The 22,035-nt window shown below is 32.0% G+C and overlaps 1 protein-coding gene across 1 annotated transcript in view; it reads right to left on the reverse strand.

Moving 5' to 3' along the window:
* Lmpt (four and a half LIM domains protein limpet) overlaps positions 1-22,035 on the reverse strand; it is a 277,526-nt gene that overhangs the window by 182,273 nt on the left and 73,218 nt on the right. The window contains exon 4 of the mRNA XM_089088396.1: positions 7,723-7,938. Within this exon, the coding sequence (XP_088944522.1) occupies positions 7,723-7,938 (216 nt within the window). The remainder of the gene's footprint in view (positions 1-7,722; positions 7,939-22,035) is intronic.

Below are 22,035 nucleotides of genomic sequence, written 5' to 3' on the forward strand. Positions count from 1 at the left end.
AAAATACCCTCCCCCTCTTCCATGGAAAATTCTCCCCTCAAGAAAATTCCATTCCTGTCGTCCTTTGGAGGGTGTTTACCCATTTTTCGATAATCAGGCAATTTTTTCAAGCTCATAGCTTTTGACTGGCAACACTAAAATTAATGAATCCTAAATCTTTGAAAACAGCCCCAATTTCTGCCCGTTTAAGTTTTGATGTTGCTCCTTACTTTCAGTTGAAGAAACTTTTTTATAATTCAATTTCTGATCGTGGGGGGCGGGCCACGGTTGAAGTTGTTTTCACGTAAAAATACCCTCCCTCTCTTCCATGGAAAACTCCCACCTCAAGATAATTCCATTCCTGTCGTCTTTTGGAGGGTGTTTCCCCATTTCTCGATAATCAGGCAATTTTCTCAAGCTCATAGCCTTTGACTGGCAACACTAAAGTTAATGAATCCTAAATCTTTGAAAACAGCCTCTATTTCTGCCCGTTTAAGTTTTGATGTTGCTCCTTACTTTCAGTTGAAGAAACTTTTTTATAATTCAATTTCTGATCGTGGGTGATGGGCCACGGTTGAAGTTGTTTTCACGTAAAAATACCCTCCCCCTCTTCCATGGAAAATTCCCCCTCAAGACAATTCCATTCCTGTCGTCTTTTGGAGGTTTTCCACTTTAATAAGATCAAATTAGCAAATCCTATCTACCCAGACATTCATATCAAACTATTGTTGGCTAAAGGCAATTGTCCAAAACAAATCAGAAACCGCTCTTGATAGCACAGACTTCAAAGAAATGGAACTGTGGATAACACATGGGTGATAGACAGCTTTCCCTACAAAACCATTCCTAAATACGCAATTTGACAATCTCTAGTTTTCGATTTAAAAAAAAAAATGTCTACGTCAAACTGTGTGAGGGAGTTCTGACTCTCTTTGAAAAGGTGTAGAGCTGCTATAGAATAACATAGGAAGGAACATAGTCCTATAGAATAGCATGGGAAGGAACATAGTGCTATAGAAGTATAACTTAGCACCCTACTATTGGACACGATACCTATGCATGAAGAACTTTCAGGATCATGCTAGCCCTAACCTTAAAAACCTTGAGATTGTCCATACAGTTCCCAGTATTTTTCATACAACCAGCCCATTCTTTTTTGTATAGCCCCCATCCCTTAATTTCTCAGAATTTTTTCCAAAACAAGCTCTGTGCAATTACAAGGTCTAAATAGCAAGACCAATTAATTTCCAGAACACTGAAAATAAAAAATAAAAGGATATCGACTATAACGAATATTGAATAAGACGATGGACTATGAGGGATATTGAATAAATATAAAATACATTAAATAAAACGAAAAGGAAATTGACATGATTAGATTTCTGTAAAATATATGTTAAATGCTGGAAGGATACCAATGTTTGCTACATAAATGAAATACTTGACAGGAAATGGCGACTCAATCCTTTTTTGTTTTAATGGCAATAGCTTTATTGTTCCGTGTCAACAACGATTTTGGGACGCAACGGACACTCATTTTGGAACGGGTACGTTTATTTATAAAATTTTGAACTGTCCGTTTTTAAATGTAAGTTTTTACATATTTGTACGTGTCAACAACGAGTGCTGAAGATATATCATTTTGAACGTGTATATCTTTTCCTCTAAAATTGTAGGATAGCAAAGAGGAACTTCTTGTAATGAAATCATTCATATGTTTCATCAGGAGAGGTGTGTCAACAACGATTGTTGGATGTATATGTCTTATGGTACAATGGAAAAAAGCCAAAATCACGGCTTCATAATTACAAGTTCTATAATTAATTACAAACAGTCATGAAAAACTACCTGTTCTTGCCAGACACTAATTGAGCACTTATATTAGAAGAAATTGGCGAGAGAAACTATTATTGAGAGGAGCAAAATTAAAGTTTAGTAATTAGGGACAAGGTGGTATTTGTTTTTGAATTTTTAGAAAGGAGTATTACAGGGCAACAAATTTGAGACTTTGTAAAAAAAAAATAGGACTAAATTTGTTTCTAGAATTCTAGGAGTTTCTAAGAGCATATTGGAACTTTGCAGCAAATGCTATAAGATGTAGCCTACACACGGTGGTTGAACGTGGGTGTTCCTTTGGTATTATGAAAAAAAAACAACTTTGCCCTGAAGAAATGGATTAAGTTTGTCTTTAATATCTTGGGAATTTAGAAAGCAGTGTTGTGAGAGCAAGATACACAAAAGATTAGACATTATAGATCAAATTTAATAATAAGTTTATTTCTAGATGTTCTCTTTCTTTTTTTATTTAGAAATTAATAGAAACAAAATCCAAAATTTTGTTCTGAAAGAAAATAATTTTGTACGGCTTAATTTAACATGTTGTAAGCCTATTGAAAGTACAAAATTAAAATATGATTTTGAAGAATAATATTAAATTTCTTCCACTTTAATTTGTTTGAGTTTTGATAAATTTAAAGAGTAGTTTTCAGATTTTTGCAATGAAAAACCGGATGAAATTATTTTTAGAAAGTTACTTCTTAGAGGTTCTTTAGAAGCTTTTTATATTTTGTCATGAAAGTCGTCTATTTTTTACTTCCTTTTAATATAAGAAAATTAAGGGAAAATATTGTTTTGTGAATTTTTTTTTCGAAGAGATTTGTTTTTAAAATAGAATAAATAATAATAATCACTCGCGAATGTTCATGTCTGAAAACTTAAAAAATTTTATTGCAAAGAATAGAAATCCATTCATTCATCATTAAGAGCAACAATAAACAACGACAGAATCAGTGTTGGTTTTGGAGAATAATCCATAAAATTAAGAGATTTTTAAAAGTAGTCTTTTGATACAGCACTCAGATTGTTTCTTAGAATCCAAACACTCTTAAAATTAAAAGCTGCTTGGATGTATAAATTAGGATAACAATTTTGACTTTTGTTTAGTTGCTTTTGGAAAGCTTTTCAGAAATAATTGCAGATGCTTTAGTGGCTAACAGGAGACATTTTTGGTCCAGGTTTTTGTTTTTTGGTCCTGTATTTCATGTCGTATTTATGAAAGTATATTTAAGTAATTAACTTTTGGAAAACCAAAATAGCGAGACAGCTACGCTTCTGGTTGAAAATTCTCTCTTCACAGGCAACACCATTTTAAAACTGACTATATCTGTCAATAATATGGTACCATCCAATGATATCAAACACTAATAAAATTGTGAAAACTCGCTTGAATTCTGGACCTTATTTTTCTTTGTTTATCAATTCCCTTTTGCTTATAGCTCAGGGCCAATTTTGAGATGTAGGTTTGTATATGTCTACCTAGTTTATTGCGCATGGCAATTTGTTCTGGTTGCTTTCCCATAAATAATCATTACAGGGTTTCAATCAGTAAAATATCTCAAATTAAAGATAATTTTAAGCGATAAAATGTACATTTAGAAACTTATAAAACAGGCCTAAGTGGTTATTTTAAGGTCTTAAGACGTTTTTCTCACCGTATAATCGTTTCAAGGATTCTTTCAGACAAAAACATTTGCATATAGGGCACAACACCATAGTACACCTCAGTAAGCCAAAGGTACCCCACGATACCCTACTCTAGTGGGAAATTCTTAAACTCATTAATTTAAAGCTTTAACTGCTTATCAAATAACCGCTTTCACTACTTATTGCTTCCTATTGCAAGAAAAACTTTCAGTGACTACTTAAAGCAATGATTTCTTAGAGAATAGATGGGCTCCAAAAGTTAGTCTAGGGACCCAAAAACTATCCCTTTTATTATATGTGGATGATATTGCTTTGGTGGGTAGTAAACAGCAATTTCTGAAACTGATCAAGAGTTTTACTACTGATGACGGTCACTGCATATGTGACCGAAATATCTAGTATTTTTGTGAATTTCTATCACTGTTATCATCATCACTGTCTATTAAAAGGATTTTATCCCTATTTGAACTTTTATTTATCATCATGGAAAGGCAGTGTGGTCTCCGAAATTATCTAGTCAAGAGCCATATTAAACTTAAGATCAACGGAAATATATTTCTATTATAATTCAAACTCAAAATGACCAAAAATTACTATTAAAGAATAAACGAAAGCCAAAACGAACAGAAATTAGCCAATTAATCATAGCAAACAATCATACAACAGGTACTAATATAAACGATAGAGTAAATCTTGAAACGAGTAAAACTTAAATTTAATATCAAAAATCAAACTTAAAACGAAAAAAAATTCTTAACATACAAAATTTTGGTCACTGCCACTTCCCTAACTGATAAAGTCTAAAGCCTACTACGTCACTTGCATAACATCGAAAACTATATATACCTTGAACAGTCCTTGGAAAGAACTAATAAAATTGAACTTAATGTTTCATATATAATCATATTAATTGCTGAAAGCTCGTCAGTTCAAGACTTTATTTCACTGTAATTTTATTTTAATTTTCAACGTTGTAACTAGAAAACAAAATATTTGCAATATAATTCGTTTTCAGTAAAGCACAAATTTTCAGTAAAGGAGCAGTAGCCAAACTTTTGCGTGTTTAAAATTTATTTATTCATTTATGTTAATAACCGTTATATATTTGTTTGCTCTCTAGGGACCATAGACTCTTAAAAAATTCCGGTTTGTAGCAGCCTTTTTCTGGGGAAATTTACCGAAGTGGGATCAAAGTTAATGACCAATCAATGTTTAAATATGTAGGGCTAAGCCAATCTTCCCTGTCAAACACATACACCTGAAATTTTGTTTGGGAGAGAGGGCTGATAGCAATTTTGTTGGCTGGGGGATTATAAAAAAATTATTTTAAACAATTCTTTAAAGAAGAATTGCCCAGATATTGCCCTTAAGAACTACCTCACTTCTTCTGGACATGTCCCTTCTAAAACTAAAAATCTTGGGCAGATTTGCTTTTCTCACTAAAGAGTACGTTTATACAAAGAAGAGAAACACCATATTGCTTCAAAACAATTTCAAAGCCTTAAAAAAAAGGTTTGGGGAGAAGCAACTCTTTGAAAACATCCTCAAGCCATGAAAAAGTTGGGAAATGCGCTTTTTCTCATTTTACCTGTTAGCACCAATATTTTAAAATACCCGTGTACCCTATACCCATTCACAGATATCTGAGCTCAATGTAAGTAAGTATAAGAAAGTAATTTTAATATGTGTCCTCAAATCTTTTTGCTTTAAGCAAGGAAGCTGGTATCCCCTTCAGTGCATATGCCTAACAATTAGTCTAAATTTCTTTTCTTGGATAAAGGTAGGAATAGGTTTAAGTTTCTCCCACCTCCCATTAAAGTGGTATAGAAAACATTTTATGTTATTTGAAAAATATATTTTTCTCTTCAAGTATATTTAAACAAAAAATTGCACTTTCAGGTTGGATTGTGGATATTAAAAAAATTTTTTGTCTCATGTGAAACTGTTTTAGAACTGCCTCTAAGAAAAAGAAGAGAAAAGAGCTGATAGCCAGATTACTATTTTTTTCCAAGTTTTCACTGGCCATTGTTGCTTAAATCTATTTCTCTTCGCCTATTATAATTTCCTTTTGGTTTTAGCAGTATATGACATAAACAGTGGTGGATCCAGGGGGAGGTGAGGGGGGTACTCCCCCCCCCCCTAACGTAGTCTAAAGTAGTGTAATTTACTTAATTAACGCAAGTTTGCGTTAATTAAACTTGCTCCTATCGCAAATTTATTTGATCAACCTATGTTGCACCCCCCCTAAAAAAAATCCTGGATCCGCCCCTGGGCATAAAAGATATGTCTATAATTTGTTTACAAGTTTTATTTTGAGAACTAAGCGTTCCGGTGTTTGATTTTGGATTCCAATTTAAATCATATATTGCATTTTTTTTTTATTATTATTGTTTTGTTTTCTTTTTCGGATTCATTTTGTTTTTTTGTTAGTTTATATTTAAATTATCTTAGAGAAGTAACTGTTTTGTGTCTTTAATTGCTCAATAAAAAAGATTAATTGATGCTTGAAAAATGATTCAGTCTCTTTTCCGTATTGTAGAGCAGGGACCATGGTATCTATTTTAGAACAGTTTTGTTTCAGAATAGATGGCGAATTATACTAAAACGTGGGAATATTGTAAAAATGTAAATTGATTGCGAAAACTAGCGAGAGCTTAAAGCGAAGAACTAGCAAAAACAATTCTATAAATATAAGCAAATTTCACCCACCACTCTTGAGAGAGCCCATCCTACTTTAAGCCGCCATGTTCATTTTATTTAGGATAATCAAGAACGTTGCTTACAAAATCACAGGCCTTTGCCTAATTTTTCTTATTTTCTCATGCAAAAGAACAGCTCCACAATCGGAAAACAGTTTTGAGGCTTGTTTAGAAGAAAAGTACACAATCTATTCTCTATTTTATGTATTAAACACTGAAAACAGATGGGACAAAATTGCACCTTTTTCAGTTGAAAATGGCAAAAGTAATGCTAGAACCAATGATAATTAATGCATATTTCCTTTTATCGGAAAATGGAAGTTTAAAGAGTCATATTAATGAAATAATTAATAGAGGTAGAGCGGTCATATCGACAATTTTTAGAAAACCGGCAAGACTTAAAAACCTGAACATGCATAAAAGAATACTTAATACAAATGTTTTATAAGTGCCATCCTCAATTGGGTGAATATCCAACTTGTGGCCACATGTCAACTTGTACTTGTACTTGTAACAGGTCTCAAGCATCTCTGCTCTCCCTGGCGTCCAGTAGCTTCGTTATTGTAGTAAGCCAAGAGTCTCGGTCGTTTGCGAGTGGCTGAATCAAATCGAGCCAGGACTTTTCCCACCTTCGTCCATACTTTTTGAAGCCACCGATTGAGTCTAGGTCAGCCTTGATGCAGGCAAGCCACGTTTTCTTTTGTCCCCCATGTCGCTTTTTCCATCCCGAAAGAGGTTTACATCTGAGGGCTTTATTGACAAAGATGTGGTGAGGGCGGCGAAGTGTATGGCCGAACCATCGGAGTCTTCGTTGTTTAATTATAGTGACCAAATCAGAACGCTGATAGCAGATTTTGCGGGGTTCAACATTACTGACACGATCACGGAGTTTAAGGCCAATGATTCTTCTTAAACATAAATGGTCAAATACGTTTAGGGCTTGAATGTCGGATGCTTTTATAGTCCATGTCTCACACTCGTATAGTAAGACAGACCGAACAAGGGCCTGGTAAATCCTTATTCTTGTCTTCAGACGAACATTTTTCTGGTTCCGTAGAGAGTGATTTAGCTGGGTGAAGACTCCAGTTGCTGAATCAATTCTTGACTGTATTTCTGATGTGCATCCTCCTATTGGGTTTACCAGAGAGCCTAGTTTGCCACATAGCAAACTTCGCATAAAAAAGCTAAATGGAAACATTGCATGATAGAAACAAAGTAAACCCTTTATAATAGATTAAATTTTCTTTTTAATCGCTCATATTTAAAGTAGAAATTAGAGTAGGGTATATACTTTAGACAAAATATTCACCTTTTAGAGCTTTGTACATTAACATTTCAGACATCTAAAATAAAAAATAAACCTTTTTTTTAGTATCCTGATGATTTGAAATAGTTTCACATAATGATTCGTCATACAAAGAGTTTTTAACTTCTCTAAGAGGTTCAAATTTAGTATACTTTTGAAAATACTGAATAATATGATGTTATTTTTATTTTTTTATCTTGAATGATGTACTGCAATACTTTCTTCCTAATAGTAGTGATTAAAATTGGGACTTACCTCATCACAGGCTGAACACCTAGGTTTAAGTTGTTCTGCATAATGTCTTTCACAGTAAACTTGATCTTCATGAACACAATAGGCCAAATCGACTAGAATTTCACCACACTCAGCGCAATTGAAGCAACTTGGGTGCCACCCAATTGATTCACCAAACTTAGGCGCCATCACAGTCATGGAATTTGCTGGAATGCGAGAGCCACAGCCATAACACGGCTAAAAAAGGACAACCTGGTAAAAAGCCTGAAGATGTACTTAAAATAGGTATTCGCAAATTTTATTTTATCCCAGAGAGAATTTGGCGGATCGAAAACCTAAAAAAAACCTTTGGCGGAAAATTCAAAAGTTAGTTAAAAAAAAAAAAAAAAAAAAAAAAAAAAAAAAAAAAAAAATCCGGATAATAAGGATCGATATTGTTTTTGGCCAAAATAGAAACGGTAAAACTGCAATTAAAAAATGGGGCAGGAATAGAAACGCTGAAAAAATGGAAATCTGTTTCTGTTTTTCTTATTTTTATTTTACTGAAAAATAGAAACGACATTTTTTTTACCTAAGAAAACGGTCGGTGAAAAAAAAATGTACAGTGATAAAATAACGTTTCTTTGTTGAAAATAAAGTAAAAAATGCGGTCAGAAATGAAGTATTTTAAAGAAAAGACCCTGTGTATCTCTGATAGGCTTATGGATGCAGAGTATCAGCCTAACGACAATAATCTTGTTGTTTGGAATACAGTCTATTAGAATGAAGATCAAGCTAAACGTATGTTTACTGAGATATGTATGGATGGACTAAATTTACAAGTGATACCTCATTTTTCAGTCGTTGCAATAAAAAAGGATAAGAAATATGTTAAAGTTAATGTAAAAACCGTGGAAACAAAATTGAATTACTTAAAAATGGGAAGAAGCTTAAAGAAAGAAAGATAGGAAACCAGGTAAACATTTATGTGAGTGATGATGCCCATTTTCTCTGAGAGAGGCAAGAAAAAAATTATATGAAAAAAAATTGTGTCTTAAATCAATGGGTATCATTCCATGGGTATCAAACACAGTTCCACCTTATCTTCAGTCTGAACGCTCGGGTGGTATGAAAGTGAAGTTTACATGTGAAGAATGTATTGAGGAACTAGCACATAAGCCTCCACCGTCTACAGCTTCCAGAAAGGCTAAGAAATGAGAGTTTCATTGAATGTGTTTAGTTTATTTATTGATTATTTATCTTCTCTTTTTCGCTTAGTTTAATCAAATAAATACAGAAACGTTCATAAAAATGAATTTGAAATATTTGGGTTAATGCTACTTTTTATTTGCGAGTAAATAATATTATATTTTTGTTAATGAGAAAATTCTTTGAGGGGGTGGTATCGGGCTGATGTTTTTTTGAATGGTTTTGCTTTGTGTCATGAAGCTTTCATTAATATATTTTTTAAGTTGTATGCCCACTTTGACGGAATATATTTTGTTATTTTTTTTTGTATTTGTCTAGGTCTTTTATATGTTTATATGGTTTTATATGGTCTAATATATGTTTAGTTGCTATTGATTTTTTCGCCGCCGCACCCTATGCCATCACATGCATTAACTTTTATTGATAAAGATTAGAGATATTGTTTTACCTCCGGGGAACAGTAATGTCATACAACTTGATTTTTCCAGCCAAATTAATAAAACGATAGTTAGAAATTTAGATGTTAATACTACTGAGATTTTTACAAATGATCCATCAAGGTATATTTTTAAGGAGGATACACTACCCTTGTATTGTGATAAGGGTCACTTTGGTCTTAACATATTTTATTAGAATTTTCAGCGCCTAAATTCTGCACATAATTTTTTATAAGAACTAATAAATACTAATGTCTTTCAGGTGATTGCTTTAACTGAAACGTGGTTAAAAGGTAAGAAATCGCAATTACTAGAGATCCCTGGTTACAATTTAAATATAAGGATTTGAGAGTATTACTAACACGGAGGCATAGCAGCTTATATTCAGGCTGAGCATAAGCCTTCTTCACTAAGAGAAGATCTTACAATATACAGAGAGAAAATTTGCGAGTATTTTCTTCTGCATGTTACTAGGGAGAATTAGAACTTTTGTATTGTTATGGTATATAGACCTCCACAGAACCTGCTCCGTGACCATATGCACCTATTTGAAGAACAATTAATGAAACTCCCGATTAACTCTATTCCATGTTTTATCATGGGGAAATTTAATATTGACCTTATAGATCAGTCATCTACTAGCACTGAATTTATTAATAGAAGTCTATCTAAAGGGTTTCATCCTTGCATAAATATCCCTACAAGAATTACTGGAATATCAGCTAAGCTTCTGGATAATAATCCTTTATAATGTGCCTTTGAGTCTTCCCAGGGTGCTTATCAACGATGTATCCGACCACTTTGGAGTTTCATCTAGCTTTAGAACTGCAACAAAGGAGGTTAAAGGCAACGAATCAATTATTCCAGTGATCAACCAAAACGCAATGGTAAAACATAAAATGATATTGAAAAGGTAGATTGGTATTAGGCTCTAGGCGAATTTCAGGACGCAAAAGGTTTGTTTTATTTTATTAAAAGTTGTAGAGTATGATAATTCAAGCAGTCACATTAAAACCGTTCAATAGAAAACATTCAAGTAAAATACCTCGGATTAGTCCTGTGATTTTGAAGCACATAAATGTAAGAGATAAATTGTTCAGAGCTCAAATAATTAACCCGACGCAAGAAAATAAGCAATCATATAAAATTTATCGAAATAGGTTGAATACAATTCTTAGAAATGAAAAAAAGAAATATCTAGAGAAAAAGTTTAAGGAAGTCGAAGAACACCCTAAGAAAATCAGGGGATTAATGAAAAAAGTGATTGGATTAAAAATAAATAGTGTACCTGATGAATTAATTAGTGCAACGGGAGAGACTTTGAAGTTTGAAACTGATATATGTAATGAATTTCATAGTTTTTTTCGAATATTAGTCAGAATCTAGCTATGTCGGTTGTACCTGACAGTGGTGATCTCACGTTCGAGTCTTTACTGAGGGACCCGTTTGGTGTATTTCTTCACCTTAGACATTCAACAGTTAATAAAATTAAAAAAATATTTGTGGATTGCGTTGTAAGTCATTTGGTAGTTTCCAATTAGAGACAAGGCCATACCCAGAGGGGGGTTTGAAGTCAAAAATGTTTGTTTGACTTGTAAAAACGTAATAGAAATGGATAAAAGCAAATTTTGTATGCATTTTTGAGGTTTTCTGTGTTCCCCCCCCCCCTCTGAAAAAATCTTTGATTAAAACCCCCTCCAAAAAAAATCCTGGGTACGGCTCTGATTAGAGGGTAGAGGGTATTTTTGGATCCAGAAAAAAAAATTAAAATTTATTTAGCCCTCCTAGATGAGTAGTTAGCATTACTTTAAAAACACATAAACACATTTTCCCTGTTATATCTGAAGTTTTATGTGGATTAATTAATGAGTGTTTTTGTCAAGGAGAATTCCCATATTGTCTTAAAGTTGCCCGTTTAACCCCAACTCATAATGGTGGTATTCAAAATGACCCAGGAAACTATAGACTGATATCTGTTTTACCCATCATTTCCCGTGTTTTACAGCAGTGTTTTAGTATTAGAATGATGAATTTTTGTAGGATCAAAAGTTACGGGTAGAAACACAATTTGGGTTCCGTAAAAAACGGCAACGGAACAGGCGATGATTTATTTGACAATATTATTAATGATGCATTATATAAAGGTTTTAAAGTAGCTGCTGTGTTTTTAGATCTGATGAAAGCTTTCGACACTGTGGATCATGAAATTTTACTTAAAAAGTGTGAGGTGTATGGTTTAAGGGGAAATCTTAAAATTTTTAAAGAAGTTTTTAAAGTAATCGCTATCAGTATGTCCAACTAAATAGTTCTTCTTCAGCAAAAAAGCGCGCTGAAACAGGTGTTCCGCAAGGATCAGTTCTTGTTCCTATAATATTATTGATATTTATTAATGATCTACCAAATTGTCTAAATGATTTTTGCTACAGAATAAATGAACTAACGGCAAGCCCAATTAATGAAACAGTTTCACTTTTTGGTGATGACACAACAGCCATTAGCATAGCTAAGACAGCGGAGCTGTTGCAAATTTCCATGAAGGAATCAGTTGATAGAATTGTAGCATGCCTGAGGGTAAATAAACTAAGGATTAACACGGTTAAGTTTAATTTTATTGTTTTCTCGCAATCACCGGATTTTCACCCATGGATCAAGGAATTATATATGTCCAAGGGCGTTATAAAACGGACTGCGTTTTTGAAATACCTTGGAATTGTATAAGATGAAACTTTATCTTTTAAGCAACATGTAATTTTAAATAGTAAATTTGAACTAGTAAATAGAAATTTGAAATAGAAAATCTTTAGTAAATAGAAATTTGAAGTAAATAGTAAAATTTGAAACTTTAAAGAGCTAGATCTTTTTATCTAGCTTTTCTTATTTTCTAGCTTTATTCTAGATATTCATATACCTTTTGATCTTAGAAACAAACAAAGGATGTATTTTTTCATGAACACATCTTCAATCTCACTAATTTTTATAGCTTTCCAACTTTTCTGACTTTTCAAGTCAGATTTAATTGTGCGTGTTTAAAGTTTGTGTTATAATGGTGGGTGTACATCCGACTTTTCAAGTCGGATTTAATGGTTGGTGTTTCAAGTTTGTGTTATTTTGGATTTGTTTAAAATTGCCCATAAAGGCTTTTTTTTACCTTTGGGTTGTGATAAAAAAAAAAAAAAAAAAAAAAAAAAAAAAAAAAAAAAAATCCAAAACAGTGTAAAATTTGAAACTTTAAAGAGCTAGATCTTTTTATCTAGCTTTTTTTATTTTCTAGCTTTATTCTAGCTATTTATAGATCTTTTGATTTTAGAAACAAACAAAGGATGTTGTTTTTCATAAACACATTCTTAATCTCACTAATTTCTAAAACTTTCCAACTTTTCCAACTTTTCAAGTCAGATTTAATGGTGGGTGTTTAAAGGTTGTGTTATAATGGTTGGTGTACATCCGACTTTTCAAGTCAGATTTAATGGTTGGTGTTTCAAGTTTGTGTTATTTTGTATTTGTTTAAAATTGCCCATAAAGGCTTTTTTTATATTTTTGGGTTGTGATTGAAAAAAAAAAAAAAAAAAAATACAAAAAATTTTAAAATTTTAAAATTTAAATAGCTAGATATTTTTATCCGGCTTTTCAAGTCAGATTTAATGGTGGGCGTTTAAAGGTTGTGTTATAATGGTTGGTGTACATCCGACTTTTCAAGTCAGATTTAATGGTTGGTGCTTCAATTTTGTGTTATTTTGGATTTGTTTGAAATTGCCCATAAAGGCTTTTTTTACCTGTGGGTTGTGATTTAGAAAAAAAAAAAAAAAAAAATTCCAAAACAGTGTAAAATTTGAAACTTTAAAGAGCTAGATCTTTTTATCTAGCTTTTTTTATTTTCTAGCTTTATTCTAGCTATTTATAGATCTTTTGATTTTAGAAACAAACAAAGGATGTTGTTTTTCATGAACACATTCTTAATCTCACTAATTTCTAAAAATTTCCAACTTTTCCGACTTTTAAAGTCAGATTTAATGGTGGGTGTTTAACGGTTGTGTTATAATGGTTGGTGTACATCCGACTTTTCAAGTCAGATTTAATGGTTGGTGTTTCAATTTTGTGTTATTTTGGATTTGTTTGAATTTGCCCATAAAGGCTTTTTTTAGCTGTGGGTTGTGATTAACAAAAAAAAAAAAAAAAAAAAAAAAAAAAAAAAAATAAAAAAAAAACAGTGTCAAAATTTGAAACTTTGTTTTGTCAATAAATCCCACTGTCTTTCACTCTCTGTCTCTAATAAAGAAAATATTCAGAAAAAACTATTATTTGTAGCTTTCTCTATTTATGTGTAGTATGCATGTGTCAGCTGCTTTTGACTCGGCAGTGCAATCTCAGGTTTTCTGAAAGACTCCTTGAGCATAATGTTAATAAATATGTAGTAGCACTCTTGTTTCAGTAGCACTCATCATGCTGTGTGAGAATTTGGATAGTTCATGGAGAATTTAGCAGTCCCAGTAGGCTTACAAGGGTCTGTTCGGAGTCCTTTTACTATTTAATACACTGAAATCTGGTCTGACTATGTATATTGTGGGAAGTTTAAGCATTGATATATGCAGCCTGAATCTTCTATTTCACGCAGGTGATTTTTGATGTTAAGTTGAAACGTTTTACCGCTAAAAGAGAATATTCAATATTTGGTAAATGGATACAAAAATATTGGCCATAGCGCTAATTCTCAGAAGACCGAGTTGCTAGAATTATATTTCGCGAACTTTAAAGATACAGGTGGATCATCAGCTAGGCACCCGCCTGCTTACAATTGAAAATACTACGAAGGGTATACGTGCGAGCTAAAGAAAACTTATTCCTTGAAAATATACCCTCAATAGAAAGATTTTACTACTAATACTACTACTACTAACAACTCAATGCAGCATCAAGCCACCTGAGTTCAAAACAGCTACATATGCTCCTCTTCCATCCCAATCTATTCAAAGCCTCCCCCTTTACACTTTCTCAAGAAGCTCCCATTTCTCTCAAATCTTTCTTTATGACATTCTTCCAACCCAAACACGGACGACCTGCTTTCTGTTTAGCCCTAGAGGGTTGGCTGAAAAGGACAATCCTTGGCAATATGTCACCCTTCATCCACAGAACTTGCCCAAGCCATATCAACCTTTCTCTTATTGTAGCTCTAGAAAGTGGGATTGAACCGCACTTTTTGCACAGCCTACTGTTTGAAATACGGTCGCTCAGCCGAATACCTAGAACAATTCGTAAGCAATTTCTCTGTAAAAAAATCTAGCAAATCTTCATCCGCTTTTTGGAGCCCCCATGCTTCAGAATGGCATAATCATATTCAGCAGTAGCCCTTTCTCACCTTGTTTGTATATCAGCTTTATCGGATCGGTTAATCCATGCCGATTGATGAAAACTTTGGTCCACTAATTGCAAACATTTGAAGTGATTGCTAGGGCATCCACTTCAAAAGAGCAAAACTTACGTTCTGAGTCTCCACAACATGGTAGACTCAATTAAAAAATTACCATCTTCTGAATGTACGGCAACAAAGAGAGCAATTGGAAATTTGTGGGCATTTTTACCTCTTCATTTGTTGCTTGAGTTCAACTGACACAGTAACTCTTTTTTTCGTGCTATTTTCTGTTTTTCTTTCGTCTTATTCTTACTCTGCTCTTTTCTTCTTTTTTTGCAGTATCGGGCATCAATCAATTATTATTATTACTATTATCCTGAAATGGGACTCTATTGGTGTAGAGTGGCAAGGAGAAGAAACTATCTTAGATGCGAGCCATCTATCTTTATTTCTTGAATAGTTTGTGATCTTTGCTCGAGCAAAAAAATCGTAAAATAATAAAATATTAAACTTAAAATGCTGGTAAAACTAAATTTGGGAAGCTTGACCCTGGTGATTCGAAAGATATTATTTGGTACTTTTTGTAAGACGTATGTCCATGCCTCACCTTATATAAAAAAAGAATGTGTTCAATATATAGGTCAAGTCCCCGTTTCTATTCCTCACTCGGGTCTTAAGATAAATATAAGTTTCATTTTTATTAGAACTCGATGGAATTCCCTTGAAAAAATGTAGAAATGGTTGAAGTGTTGAGCTTTTGATATTAAATATTTTGTCTTATTTTGGAGGCTAGACAAAAACAGTCCATGTACAAACAATTCGTCAATAGCCATCGGAAAGTTCAAAACATATCTAATAGTTTTTCTCGTTATAGTGTAAAAATAGAAGCTTGTAACATACGGTCGTTTGAGGTTTTGCAATTCTTAAGTCAATTTAAGAACATATATTAAAAAACCAAAAAATTAAGTGAAAATTCATTTGAAGGGCGATAAATTAACTTAAGTTAGGTTTAAAATCAAGAAAATGAAAATTAATCTAAAAAGTAAATGGAATAGAAAGACTAAACAGAATTTTTCAAAACTTGAATTTGAAATTTGAAATTCAAAATTTATTCACAATTTAATCCAATTTATTCAATTGTGATAAATAACTCAGTATTTGTGGATCCTCATTTCTGCTGGCCGAGTGGAGATGGGGATTGTGATTGGATTTATTTTCTAGATATTTACAAGGAATATAATGAACTAAGGGGTGGGGGTTAGTGCTATAAAAGCAAGGAAGGAACAGATGTTTTAATAAGTAATAAAAATTTATTGGGACAAAGAAGATAGGAAGAACAGACGGCATGGGTATTACAAAGGGAGTTCATTTCTTTTAATTTAATTTTTCAAGTCGGAATTAATGGTGGGGGTTTGAAGTTGGTGTTATTTTGTATTTGTTTAAAATTGCCCATAAAGGCCTTTTTTCTAGTTGTGGGTTGTCATTTAAAAAAAAATAATCCAAAACAGTATAAAATTTGAAACTCTAAGGAGCTAGATCTTTTTATCTAGCTTTTCTTATTTTCTAGCTTTATTCTAGCTATTCATATATCTTTTGATCTTAGAAACAAACAAAGGATGTATTTTTTCATGAACACATCCTTAATTTCACTAATTTTTATAGCTTTCCGACTTTTCTGACTTTTCAAGTCAGATTTAATTGTGCGTGTTTACAGTTTGTGTTATAATGGTGGATGTACATCCGACTTTTCAAGTCGGATTTAATGGTTGGTGTTTCAAGTTTGTGTTATTTTGGATTTGTTTAAAATTGCCCATAAAGGCTTTTTTTTACCTGTGGGTTGTGATTAAAAAAAAAAAAAAAAAAAAAAAATCCAAAACATTTTGGATTTGTTTAAAATTGCCCATAAAGGCTTTTTTTAGCTGTGGGTTGTGATAAAAAAAAAAAAAAAAAAAAAAAAAAAAAAAAAAATCCAAAACAGTGTAAAATTTGAAACTTTAAAGAGCTAGATCTTTTTATCTAGCTTTTTTTATTTTCTAGCTTTATTCTATCTATTTATAGATGTTTTGTCTTAGAATCAAATAAAGGATGTTGTTTTTCATGAACACTTCCTTAATCTCACTAATTTCTAAAGCATCATTTAAACTTCATTAATATCCCTTTACATAATAATATTTTATTAAAATGATCAATTTCAAATGTTTTGCTCCAAAGTTTCTACTCGTTTCGAGTTAGATTTGGTCAGTTTTTGTAATTTTTATTTTTTTGGAGTTTCATTCTAAGTTTAAAAAAGTATGGGACTTTATTTCTACTCATCTCTGGTTTCATGTAATTCTTTACGTTTGTTTGAAAAACATCTTTGTCGAAAATTTTTTCCGAAACTGATTTTATAAAAAAAAAAAATAAATACTTAATACTTTGATTAAGCTTATTAAATGTTAACCAAATTTTGATTTGACAGATCTCAAAAGCTTCATCAGAATAATTTCAATTGTTTGGATAAGTTGAATGAGAGAGGACCAATTAGGGTAGCAGTGAAGGGTCTCCTTTAGATTTTAAAGGACACTTTTCTAATCATAATACAAAAAAGCTATTTATAGATCTTTTGATCATAGAAACATACAAAGGATGTTGTTTTTCATGAACACATCCTTAATCTCACTAATTTCTAAAAATTTCCAACTTTTCCGACTTTTTAAGTCAGATTTAATGGTGGGTGTTTAAAGGTTGTGTTATAATGGTTGGTGTACATCCGACTTTTCAAGTCAGATTTAATGGTTGGTGTTTCAAGTTTGTGTTTTTCTGTATTTTTTTAAAATTGCCCATAAAGGCTTTTTTTCTAGTTGTGGGTTGTGATTAAAAAAAAAAAAAAAAAAAAAAAAAACAAAAAATTTTAAAATTTTAAACTTTAAATAGCTAGATCTTTTTATCCGGCTTTTTTTATTTTCTAGCTTTATTCTAGCTATTTATAGATCTTTTGATTTTAGAAACAAACAAAGGATGTTGTTTTTCGTGAACACATTCTTAATCTCACTAATTTCTAAAACTTTCCAACTTTTCCAACTTTTCAAGTCAGATTTAATGGTGGGTGTTTAAAGGTTGTGTTACAATGGTTGGTGTACATCCGACTTTTCAAGTCAGGTTTAATGGTTGGTGTTTCAATTTTGTGTTATTTTGGATTTGTTTGAAATTGCCCATAAAGACTTTTTTTTAGCTGTGGGTTGTGATTTAAAAAAAAAAAAAAAAAAAAAAAAAAAAAAATGTAAAATTTGATACTATGTTTTGTCAATAAATCCCACTGTCTTTCACTCTCTGTCTCTAATAAAGAAAATATTCATAAAAAACTATGATTTGTAGCTTTCTCTATTTATGTGTAGTATGCATGTGTCAGCTGCTTTTGACTCGGCAGTGCAATCTCAGGTTTTCTGAAAGACTCCTTGAGCATAATGTTAATGAATATGTAGTAGCACTCTTGTTTCAGTAGTACTCATCATGCTGTGTGAGAATTTGGATAGTTCATGGAGAATTTAGCAGTCCCAGTAGGCTTACAAGGGTCTGTTCGGAGTCCTTTTACTATTTAATACACTGAAATCTGGTCTGACTATGTATATTGTGGGAAGTTTAAGCATTGATATATGCAGCCTGAATCTTCTATTTCACGCAGGTGATTTTTGATGTTAAGTTAAAACGTTTTACTGCTAAAAGAGAATATTCAATATTTGGTAAATGGATACAAAAATATTGGCCTTAGCGCTAATTCTCAGAAGATCGAGTTGCTAGAATTATATTTCGCGAACTTTAAAGATACAGGTGGATCATCAGCTAGGCACCCGTCTGCTTACAATTGAAAATACTACGAAGGGTATACGTGCGAGCTAAAGAAAACTTATTCCTTGAAAATATACCCTCAATAGAAAGATTTTACTACTAATACTACTACTACTAACAACTCAATGCAGCATCAAGCCACCTGAGTTCAAAACAGCTACATATGCTCCTCTTCCATCCCAATCTATTCAAAGCCTCCCCCTTTACACTTTCTCAAGAAGCTCCCATTTCTCTCAAATCTTTCTTTATGACATTCTTCCAACCCAAACACGGACGACCTGCTTTCTGTTTAGCCCTAGAGGGTTGGCTGAAAAGGACAATCCTTGGCAATATGTCACCCTTCATCCACAGAGCGTGCCCTAGCCATCTCAACCTTTCTCTCATTATAGCCCTAGAAAGTGGGATTGAACCGCACTTTTTGCACAGCCTACTGTTTGAAATACGGTCGCTCAGCCGAATACCTAGAACAATTCGTAGGCAATTTCTCTGTAAAAAAAATCTAGCAAATCTTCATCCGTTTTTTGGAGCCCCCATGCTTCAGAATGGCATAATCATATTCAGCAGTAGCCCTTTCTCACCTTGTTTGTATATCAGCTTTATCGGATCGGTTAATCCATGCCGATTGATGAAAACTTTGGTCCACTAATTGCAAACATTTGAAGTGATTGCTAGGGCATCCACTTCAAAAGAGCAAAACTTACGTTCTGAGTCTCCACAACATGGTAGACTCAATTAAAAAATTACCATCTTCTGAATGAACGGCAACAAAGAGAGCAATTGGAAATTTGTGGGCATTTTTACCTCTTCATTTGTTGCTTGAGTTCAACTGACACAGTAACTCTTTTTTTCGTGCTATTTTCTGTTTTTCTTTCTTCTTATTCTTACTCTGCTCTTTTCTTCTTTTTTTGCAGTATCGGGCATCAATCAATTATTATTATTACTATTATCCTGAAATGGGACTCTATTGGTGTAGAGTGGCAAGGAGAAGAAACTATCTTAGATGCGAGCCATCTATCTTTATTTCTTGAATAGTTTGTGATCTTTGCTCGAGCAAAAAAATCGTAAAATAATAAAATATTAAACTTAAAATGCTGGTAAAACTAAATTTGGGAAGCTTGACCCTGGTGATTCGAAAGATATTATTTGGTACTTTTTGTAAGACGTATGTCCATGCCTCACCTTATATACAAAAAGAATGTGTCTAATATATAGGTCAAGTCCCCGTTTCTATTCCTCACTCGGGTATTAAGATAAATATAAGTTTCATTTTTATCAGAACTCGATGGAATTCCCTTGAAAAAATGTAGAAATGGTTGAAGTGTTGAGCTTTTGATATTAAATATTTTGTCTTATTTTGGAGGCTAGATAAAAACAGTCCATGTACAAACAATTCGTCAATAGCTATCGGAAAGTTCAAAACATATCTAATAGTTTTTCTCGTTATAGTGTAAAAATAGAAGCTTGTAACATACGGTCGTTTGAGTTATTGCAATTCTTATGTCAATTTAAGAACTTATATTAAAAAACCTCAAATGTAAGTGAAATTGCATTGGAAGGGCGATAAATGAACTTAAGTTAGGTTTAAAATCAAGAAAATGAAAATTAATCTAAAAAGTAAATGGAATAGAAAGACTAAACAGAATTTTTCAAAACTTGAATTTGAAATTTGAAATTCAAAATTTATTCACAATTTAATCCAATTTATTCAATTGTGATAAATAACTCAGTATTTGTGGATCCTTATTTCTACTGGCCGAGTGGAGATGGGGATTGTGATTGGATTTATTTTCTAGATATTTACAAGGAATATAATGAACTAAGGGGTGGGGGTTAGTGCTATAAAAGCAAGGAAGGAACAGATGTTTTAATAAGTAATAAAAATTTATTGGGACAAAGAAGATAGGAAGAACAGACGGCATGGGTATTACAAAGGGAGTTCATTTCTTTTAATTTAATTTTTCAAGTCGGATTTAATGGTGGGGGTTTGAAGTTGGTGTTATTTTGTATTTGTTTAAAATTGCCCATAAAGGCTTTTTTTCTAGTTGTGAGTTGTGATTAAAAAAAAAAAATCCAAAACAGTATAAAATTTGAAACTTTAAAGAGCTAGATCTTTTTATCTAGCTTTTCTTATTTTCTAGCTTTATTCTAGCTATTCATATATCTTTTGATCTTAGAAACAAACAAAGGAAGTATTTTTTCATGAACACATCCTTAATTTCACAAATTTTTATAGCTTTCCGACTTTTCTGACTTTTCAAGTCAGATTTAATTGTGCGTGTTTAAAGTTTGTGTTATAATGGTGGGTGTACATCCGACTTATCAAGTCGGATTTAATGGTTGGTGTTTCAAGTTTGTGTTATTTTGGATTTGTTTAAAATTGCCCATAAAGGCTTTTTTTTAGCTGTGGGTTGTGATTAAAAAAAAAAAAAAAAAAAAAAAAAAAAAAAAATCCAAAACATTTTGGATTTGTTTAAAATTGCCCATAAAGGCTTTTTTTTAGCTGTGGGTTGTGATAAAAAAAAAAAAAAAAAAAAAAAAAAAAAAAAAAAATCCAAAACACTGTAAAATTTGAAACTTTAAAGAGCTAGATCTTTTTATCTAGCTTATTTTATTTTCTAGCTTTATTCTATCTATTTATAGATGTTTTGTCTTAGAATCAAATAAAGGATGTTGTTTTTCATGAACACTTCCTTAATCTCACTAATTTCTAAAGCATCATTTAAACTTCATTAATATCCCTTTACATAATAATATTTTATTAAAATGATCAATTTCAAATGTTTTGCTCCAAAGTTTCTACTCGTTTCGAGTTAGATTTGGTCAGTTTTTGTAATTTTTATTTTTTTGGAGTTTCATTCTAAGTTTAAAAAAGTATGGGACTTTATTTCTACTCATCTCTGGTTTCATGTAATTCTTTACGTTTGTTTGAAAAACATCTTTGTCGAAAATGTTTTCCGAAACTGATTTTATAAAAAAAAAAATCAATACTTAATACTTTGATTAAGCTTATTAAATATTAACCAAATTTTGATTTGACAGATCTCAAAAGCTTCATCAGAATAATTTCAATTGTTTGGATAAGTTGAATGAGAGAGGACCAATTAGGGTAGCAGTGAAGGGTCTCCTTTAGATTTTAAAGGACACTTTTCTAATCATAATACAAAAAAGCTATTTATAGATCTTTTGATCATAGAAACATACAAAGGATGTAATGGTTGGTGTACATCCGACTTTTCAAGTCAGATTTAATGGTTGGTGTTTCAAGTTTGTGTTATATTGGATTTGTTTAAAATTGCCCATAACGGATTTTTTTTCTACCTGTGGGTTGTGATTAAAAAAAAAAAAAAAAAAAAAAAAATCCAAAACAGTGTAAAATTTGAAACTTTAAACAGCTAGATCTTTTTATCTAGCTTTTTTTATTTTCTATCTTTATTCTAGCTATTTATAGATCTTTTGATTTTAGAAACAAACAAAGGATGTTGTTTTTCATAAACACATTCTTAATCTCACTAATTTCTAAAACTTTCCAACTTTTCC

Source organism: Artemia sp. Qi Xiang Cuo, chromosome 1 (assembly GCF_049724085.1).
Source record: "Artemia sp. Qi Xiang Cuo chromosome 1, ASM4972408v1, whole genome shotgun sequence".
NCBI classification, from domain to species: Eukaryota; Metazoa; Arthropoda; class Branchiopoda; order Anostraca; family Artemiidae; genus Artemia; species Artemia sp. Qi Xiang Cuo.